Source organism: Bufo gargarizans, chromosome 10, assembly GCF_014858855.1.
Source record: "Bufo gargarizans isolate SCDJY-AF-19 chromosome 10, ASM1485885v1, whole genome shotgun sequence".
Taxonomy (NCBI): domain Eukaryota; kingdom Metazoa; phylum Chordata; class Amphibia; order Anura; family Bufonidae; genus Bufo; species Bufo gargarizans.
The window spans coordinates 33270075-33277799 of record NC_058089.1 but is presented as its reverse complement, the minus strand read 5'-3'; the positions used below and the strand labels follow the sequence as shown (position 1 = coordinate 33277799).

The window sequence follows — 7725 nt, the reverse complement described above, 5'->3', positions numbered from 1 at the left end:
GTACAGTAATATACTGTGGATTTTCCACCTAGGAACTGCATGCAGAAAATCTACAGCATATTACAGAACTAGCAAAGTGGATGGGATTTTAGCCGGTCTCATCCACGTGTTACAGAAGAAAATCTGCAGTGTAAATTCACCTGCGGTGCGGATGTCGATGTTATCCACCACAGATGAATATACGTTCACACATTGGGTGACATTTATTAAGCCTCCGGAGCCGAATTGTGCAACCCTTTACCCTTCTCTGCCATGTTCACCTCTTTTGCTAAAGGTGGGTGGGGGCATGGGCAGGAGGGTTGAGGCTTAGCGATCCGATACATCCCAACACATACGGCGCTTTTCTGGTGCAAAGAATGTCCGAAACCTATGCCGGGTCCCAGCTGGTGTCGCTTTCAGATTCTAGAAAACATAGCGGCCAAGATGCACCAAAATTTTTAAGAGCCATGAGCCTCTTAAATATTTTAGGGGCATCTCAACCATCACAAACTCCACTCTCTATGAATCTCCTCCGAGTTTTTTTTTTTTGTGTGGTGTTTAAAAAAATATAAATTATTTTTTACAAGCCAAAATAAGAAATTTAAAAGCATTTACTACATGGATATCTAATAGGAATAAAGACAAGTACAACGGTATAGGGGGTAAGAAGCCAATTTTATTTAGGTAAATGGGGGCTCATTCTAGTATTGGGAAATGTATTAAAACAGCGTTGAAGGGCTTCTGTCATCAGACACATGCTTAGTAACCTGGCTGACGTTAGACACGTGCTGATCTCAGCTGAAGATAACAGTGTTAGGCCCCATGCACACGGCCGTGTTTCACAGCAGTGTGTGGGCCGTGGAACTGCGGCCTGGATCCCTCCTGAGAGCAGGAGCGCATGGCGTCACTGGTTGCTATGACACCGTGCGCTCCCTGCTGCCGCCGCCGCAATACAGTAATACACTGGTATGATCTATACCAGTGTATTACTGTACTGTGCCGGCAGCAGGGAGCGCACGGCGTCATAGCAACCAGTGACACCATGCGCTCCTGCTCTCAGGAGGGATCCAGGCCGCAGTTCCACGGCCCACACACTGCTGTGAAACACGGCCGTGTGCATGGGGCCTAACACTGTTATCTTCAGCTGAGATCAGCACGTGTCTAACGTCAGCCAGGTTACTAAGCATGTGTCTGATGACAGAAGCCTCTAAGACTATTACTGGGTATGTGCCAATTGTTTATTTGTCGTATTAAATCCTATTTATGGGCCATGTTGATCCAGAAGGAAGGAGAAACCTCCCCTGAGGAATGGAGAATCCACCTAACAGGGGGGAATATTCCTTCCTGACCACAAATATGGCGATCAGAATAAGGGTGCATGGACACGACCGTGCTATGTTTTGCGGTCCGCAAATTGCAGATCCGCAAAACACTTATACCGGCTGTGTGCATGCTTCAGAACGCACAGGGCCGGCACTATATAGAAGATGGTGGACATGAATAGGACATGCTCTATATTTGTTGTGGGGCCACTGAACAGAACAGCAGACAGTGTGCTGTCCTCATCTTTTGCAGCCCCATTGAAATGAACGGGTCCGCACACGTTCCGCAAAATTGCGGAATGGATGCGGACCCATTCATTTGGTCGTGTGAATGAGCCAGAAATCACAGGATCAAACGTTGATTCCTGACCTGCGGGATATGGGGATAAATGTAAGAAGTGTATTATACTCAATTCAGAGACTTCTGCTAATTTTATGTTTAGTTTATTAAATATTAAGTGTTTTTTAAACAATTTTTTCTACATTTATGTTTTGTACATTTATATTACTATACTAATGTGTGGACTAATGTTCATACTAAACCTATTTAAGGCCGTGTAGATCCCGAGGAAGGCGAAAACCCCTGTGAGGAATAGGTCAATTGTCCTCAACTAGGGGGAAAATTCCTTCCCGACCCCAAATATGGCGATCAGAATAAATCCCAGGATCAAAGCCGATATCTCTGTCTGCTATGTGTGGGTGTCTATGCCTGTCCTGTAGTGTTCCTATACCTGTCCTGTAGTGTTCCTATACCTGTCCTGTAGTGTTCCTATACCTGTCCTGTAGTGTTCCTATACCTGTCCTGTAGTGTTCCTATACCTGTCCTGTAGTGTTCCTATACCTGTCCTGTAGTGTTCCTATACCTGTCCTGTAGTGTTCCTATACCTATCATGTAGTGTTAGTGATGTGCGGTGTATGTATTACTTACCCGGCCTGTGCTGCGGGGAGTTCAGGGGTAATAGCCGCTTAGCAGCCCCAGGACTACAACATGCGGCTATTGTCCCTGAACTCACCAGATGGAAACTAAGCACAGGCCGCTCCTGGGGTCCTAGAGCATCTTCAGGCTGGAGTGATGTCAGATGCCAGCCCGGGGATCGGAGGATGTCAGGTCAAGGACAGGGGCAGCCACACGATGACAGTGATGAGGCATCAGGATGGTATGGAGAGAGATGAGATTTCATGGCAGCCGAGGTGACAGAACAGCAAACACATGAGGCATTGGTCAGGAGGAGGCACAAAGTTCTGGGAAGTTGGCAGGATTTCATCCTGGAAGACATTACAGGAAGACATCTCAAACAAATCTATCTACTGTAGATTCTGTTATCTTAAGGAATGGTCATATAATAAAGCATTTAGCCATGTAACATCAAATATAATGTTGTGATTTAATGTTAGGTGTCCTGTTTATATAGTGATCTCTCACCAGATGGTCGTGGACTCCTTCACAGCCCAGATCTTCTCATCCACCTAAGAAGAAGCAGAGACATAGTCATTGGCATAGGGAGAAGGACAGTGATGACCACAACTGATGAGTTATTCTCAGAGGATCTTACCGGGCCCAGCTAGGTGACATGTAGCTAAATTCGGCCACGGGGTGATGGGCTTTCTTATCCTTCGGCCAACACAGATGTTGCTTCTCCAGAACCCGCTGAAATGGTGTGAATGGCGGCCGTGCCCTCCTCTCCTCCAGTTCCTTCCAGCCGATGGTGGAAAACAGTGGATGCATCCGTATATTGCCACGCACACCGAGACGCTTCTTAGGTTTCTTGCACAGCAGTTTTGCAACAAGATGTTGCACATCAGCATGAAGCCAAGATGGAATGTTTGGCTCATGGGTGGTAATGGCTGTGCGAGCCGTCTTTCGGAAGGGGCCATAGTGAAATGGGTGGTGTCCTGATGCCATCCTGGACACCACAATCCCCAGACTCCACCAGTCAACTGCTGTGCAGTAACTTTTCCTAAGAAGTATCTCGGGGGCCATGTAATAAAGGCTTCCCGTCACTCCACGGATCTTATTGGAGGTGGTGACACCATCTTGGGCCAGCCCGAGGTCGATTATACGGATGTGTCCATCTGCATCCAACATGATGTTAAGCGGCTTCAGATCTCTGTAGTGAAATAATACAAGAAAATTACAAATCTGCAAGACCGTGCAAATAGAAATTCAGGACTCTAGTAAAGCTGGATGCATGATCTCCAGCCTGTAAAGGGGACAGAGAGAAGGGGGAAAGTTCTGCTCACCGGTGGACGATGTTGTGTCCATGGAGGAACTGGAGGCCACATACCAGCTCTGCTGTGTAGAATCTGATGGGGAGAACAGAGAATAGTCTAATGCAGGGGTCAGCAACCTCTGGCACTCCAGGTGTTGTGAAACTACATCTCCCATCATGCAAACTTGCTTGGCTGTTTTCTGAACTCCCATAGAAGTGAAAGGAGCATGCTGGGAGTTGTAGTTTCACAACAGCTGGAGTGCCGAAGGTTTGTGATCCCTGGTCTTATATAATCAAATCCTTCCCTAGAATTTCCCTAATATCATGTTATGAAGGATCCTGGGAGGTCACTAGCAGAGAAGAAGTGCTGTTTTATGGCAGCCTGTATTCTTTCTATTCACTAGTTTGTTTATCCACCTGACCGACCACTACAGAGTAGTAGATACTACTACCACTACATTCAGTTTGGTGCCATAGATCTGCATGTAAATACCCTGAACAAGAAGTTACCAAGAATTACACCGCCACCTTGCACCTTGGGACAAGCCCTCCATCCCTCTCCTAACTGTACCTCTGACCTCATTTTTTACTCCCCATTCTCTTACCTTACGCTGTCTGTATTCAGGTAGCCGCACATATTGATCAAAGCCTCCAGGCTGCCACCGGACAGATACTCCGTGATGAAATATGCCCGCTCCTGAGACTGATGTGCGGCATACAGGTGGCATAGGAACGGGCAGGCTCTGGTGGCCAGGAGTATCCGCCGCTCTCTCGTGATGGTATCTGCATTGTCCCACTTTTTGTCGATAATTTTGACGGCCGTGTAGATGTTTCGGCCAGGGACTGATGCCAGGACCACCTGAGGAAAAGAAATGGAGAATACTCATCTACCCAGACATAAAATGGCTGATAACAGAAAGCAATAGATGGGGATAAAATGGAAATATTGTATTAAAAATGAATAAAAAATAAATACTAAAACTTACTTTGCCAAAGCTGCCCCTGCCCAAGACCTGGTGGATGGTGAAGCGGCTGATGGTAAGCCTGGCATAGGGGCTGGACGTGTCAGAGTCTTGGCTGCTGTCTGATGTCAGCCCCTCATCCTCCGATCCGCTCTCCTCGGTTGCTCTCCTCTTCCTTGAGGCGCTGGATCCAGTGATGCTCTCCTCTTCCCTCTTCCTCTTATCTTCCCTCTTCTCCTCCTCGCTGTCTTCTGTCTGTCCAGTGGACGCCATTGTCGAAAAAATCTTCCAATCTGTAGACCGCCTCTGCTCGCTGCCGTCGACAGTTGAATCTGAACGGCAGTTGGTCGTGTGCAGGGGTCAGAGTTCACGATGGAATCCTCAGGTGGCATCTCCTGGCAGTGGACCATGGACATGCTCTGCCATGTTTGCTGTGAGGTGGGCATCTTGAGTGGCAGTCCAGTGTCCAGAGGAATGAGAGAGAACTACATGGCGGCATCTTCTGGTGCCATGTTATTAGTGGATGGGGGCAGGTGATGTGACTGGTGTATGAGGGGTGGCAGTGGTGCCCATAGTTCATCACCCATCATACTGGCATGTTGTAATAAGATCAGTTGTGTGGAAATTCATTATATGTAATGCACAAAGCAGCACTTCCAGGAAAAATAGTATACAGGGCTACAGCGAGCAGGGCCTGGATCCACAGCCCTCAGATGTACACCAGTGAAGAAGTCGCAGCGCTCCCAAAAAGTCCAATCAAAGAGGATTTATTCTTCCACGTACAGACAGCGACATTTCTGTCCTGTCCGAGAAAAGTCCTGTGATAGGACAGAAATGTCGCTGTACAGGGAAGAATAAATCGCCTTTTTTTATTGGACTTATTTGGGAGTTCTGTAAATTGATTTATTGGCGTGTATATATATATTCATATATACTGTATTTGGCTTTGTAAGACTTGAAGTGGGGGAAAATGTCAGTGCGTCTTATAAAGCGAGTACTAATGAGCGCCTCCATTATGAAAGCGCTCAGTAGTGTGCAGGAGGCGCCATGGGCGGTGACTGTGCTGTGTCCTGACTGCGTAACGTCCGGATGTGGAGCACGTACTGTAGGTGCGCACTATGACCCGACGCTGTGCGATGTCTGGTCACAGTGCGGCGCAGGCAGAAGACCAGGAAGCAGTGAGTGCAGGCAGAGCGCTCCGTCCAGAGCAGGAGAGGTACTTCTGTCATTTATTTTAATGTCTCATTTAGGGTTGGACAATTTAAAAAATATTCCCATGGTAAATAATCTGATATTAAGAAATGTATCGCAATAACGATGGATATTGTAATAAATACCCATTTATCCCATAGTATGGGGGCTACAAGGAGACATTAGTGTGTGGGGGCAACAAGGAGACATTATACAGTATGGAGGCTACAGCATTGTCTCCTTGTTGCACCCATGGTAATTTTACGGTGGGCACTAGAGAACACACTGTCGATGTACAATATATCACAGTGGCCTCTATAACACTTCCTGGTAATGTGCAGTGTATCAGTGTCCTCTGTAACACTCCCTGGTAATATTACAGTGGGCATCAGAGCACATGCAGGTGATGTCCAGCTTCTAAACACATGCCCCGATCACCTGGCACCCCAGTCTCCACCACCACCCCGAGTCCACACATTTGACCTCCTGCAGCGAGTCCTGACCTGCACCCCAGTGTAGTGCTGGAAGAAGAAGAGCACCATGCTCTGGTAGATGTTGTAGAACTGCTGATCGCATCCCCCGATGGTATAAGTTTTCAGGCAGCACAGTGCCTTCCAGCAGCCCCATGCCAGCAGGTAGGTTGGCGCAGTGCCCAGCAGGACTGTGGCGGGAACCATGTAGCGCAGGGAGTAGGTTAGCAGCACAGAGGAGAGCAGCATGGTTTTGGTTCTACTTCAAGAAGGTTACACCAGCATTATTATTTTCTAACCAGTCATTCGTCAGATGTCCAATTACACACACAGATCTTTAGTTATACACACCTGCTATTGGATTGGACAGATATTGGTCAGATAATCTGCTGGTGTAAATGCCCCTTATATCCCACACTGTATCTTCTGACACCCAGCAACACGTGAGGGAGAGAAGCTGGGGTGGAGACCTTGTGCTGCTGACTGACTAAAGAGGAACTGCATTTCCCAGACAGACGGAGGCGTACGTGTGTCCTGGACCCATCAGTACGCGCCGGGCATGTTTTGGAAGCAGCCAAAGCTGTCAATATACATCTATATACATATCTATGTCGCCATATCACCATTTCTGCGGTATACCATACATACTGATATATCGCCCAAGCTTAGTCTGATGGGAGGTGTGATGAAGATTGGGGCTCCAGTCTGAGGTCTGATGAAAAATACTTTAATATTTGTATTATATATATTTTATAATATCATAGTATTTGAATATGGAGGCAGCACTCCAGATAAGTGATAAGTGTGGTGGACCCGCTTTATTCACCCGTGCCACGTTTCAGCACAATGAGGCATTTGTCGAGCTTGTTTTGCACGTCTTTCTCCTGAGATTCCAGAGGGATTGCACCGCCTCTTACTGTGACGGTGCTGCTGTTTTAGGCTACTTTCAGATCTGCGTTGCGCTGTCCAGTTTTGAGATGTGGAACAGGCTCTCAAAACTGAACAAACCGGAATGAAGTGCACCAGAATGCATTCCGTTCTGGTTTGTTGGGTTCCCATGCAAGCAGCTGTTATTGTGTGTGGCAAAGGGAAACTGAAATGAACAAGTGGGATCTGGCCCCAAAAACAATGTCCATGGTGCCGGATTCGGTTTCTTCATTTTCAATTATAATGGAATTGGATCCGTTCTGAACGGATGCAGCCGGTTGTATTATTACAACGGAAGGGTTTTGCTGTTGTTTTGAGATCCCATGCCAGATTTCAAAACCATACAGCAGTATCTCTGATGTGAACATAGCCTTATCTATCTATCTCATTATAAATAGTGGAGTTCTTCTGATAATGTGAATGGAAATATTTAGGTAATACATGTTCCTGGGTTTTGACATGTCTGTAAATTATGTCTACTCGGCACATGCAGATGTCAGAATGCACTGATGTTTGTAGACCCCAAACAGTGTCTATTCATCGCCGCTAATCTCTGAATATATAGGAGCAGATTGGATTATAAAGTGGCCCCTGAAAACACATCTACAAGTGGTCATATGTGGTAGGCGGGGTAAGCAAGTAGCCACGTTGGTGGTAGGTGGGA

The 7725-nt window shown here is 46.9% G+C and overlaps 1 protein-coding gene across 1 annotated transcript; it reads right to left on the bottom strand.

Moving 5' to 3' along the window:
* Positions 1-1653: 1653 nt before the first annotated feature.
* On the bottom strand, positions 1654-5173 carry LOC122921001 (protein kinase C theta type-like). The gene is made up of 6 exons (XM_044270866.1): positions 4498-5173; positions 4117-4370; positions 3543-3605; positions 2855-3409; positions 2725-2768; positions 1654-2567 (listed from the first exon to the last, which is right to left on the bottom strand). Exons 1-5 carry the CDS (start codon positions 4744-4746, stop codon positions 2744-2746), a joined length of 1146 nt encoding a protein of 381 aa, XP_044126801.1. The 5' UTR covers positions 4747-5173; the 3' UTR covers positions 1654-2567; positions 2725-2743.
* Positions 5174-7725: the final 2552 nt, after the last annotated feature.

Bases quoted from the DNA above. Each gene is read 5' to 3' on its own strand.
- LOC122921001 (XM_044270866.1), bottom strand. From the start codon at position 4,746: ATGGCGTCCACTGGACAGACAGAAGACAGCGAGGAGGAGAAGAGGGAA. The intron at 3,606-4,116 runs GTAAGAGAATGG...TCTCCCCATCAG, and splicing joins CTGAATACAGACAGCGTAAG to ATTCTACACAGCAGAGCTGG. The intron at 3,410-3,542 runs GTGAGCAGAACT...ATTTCACTACAG, and splicing joins GGACACAACATCGTCCACCG to AGATCTGAAGCCGCTTAACA.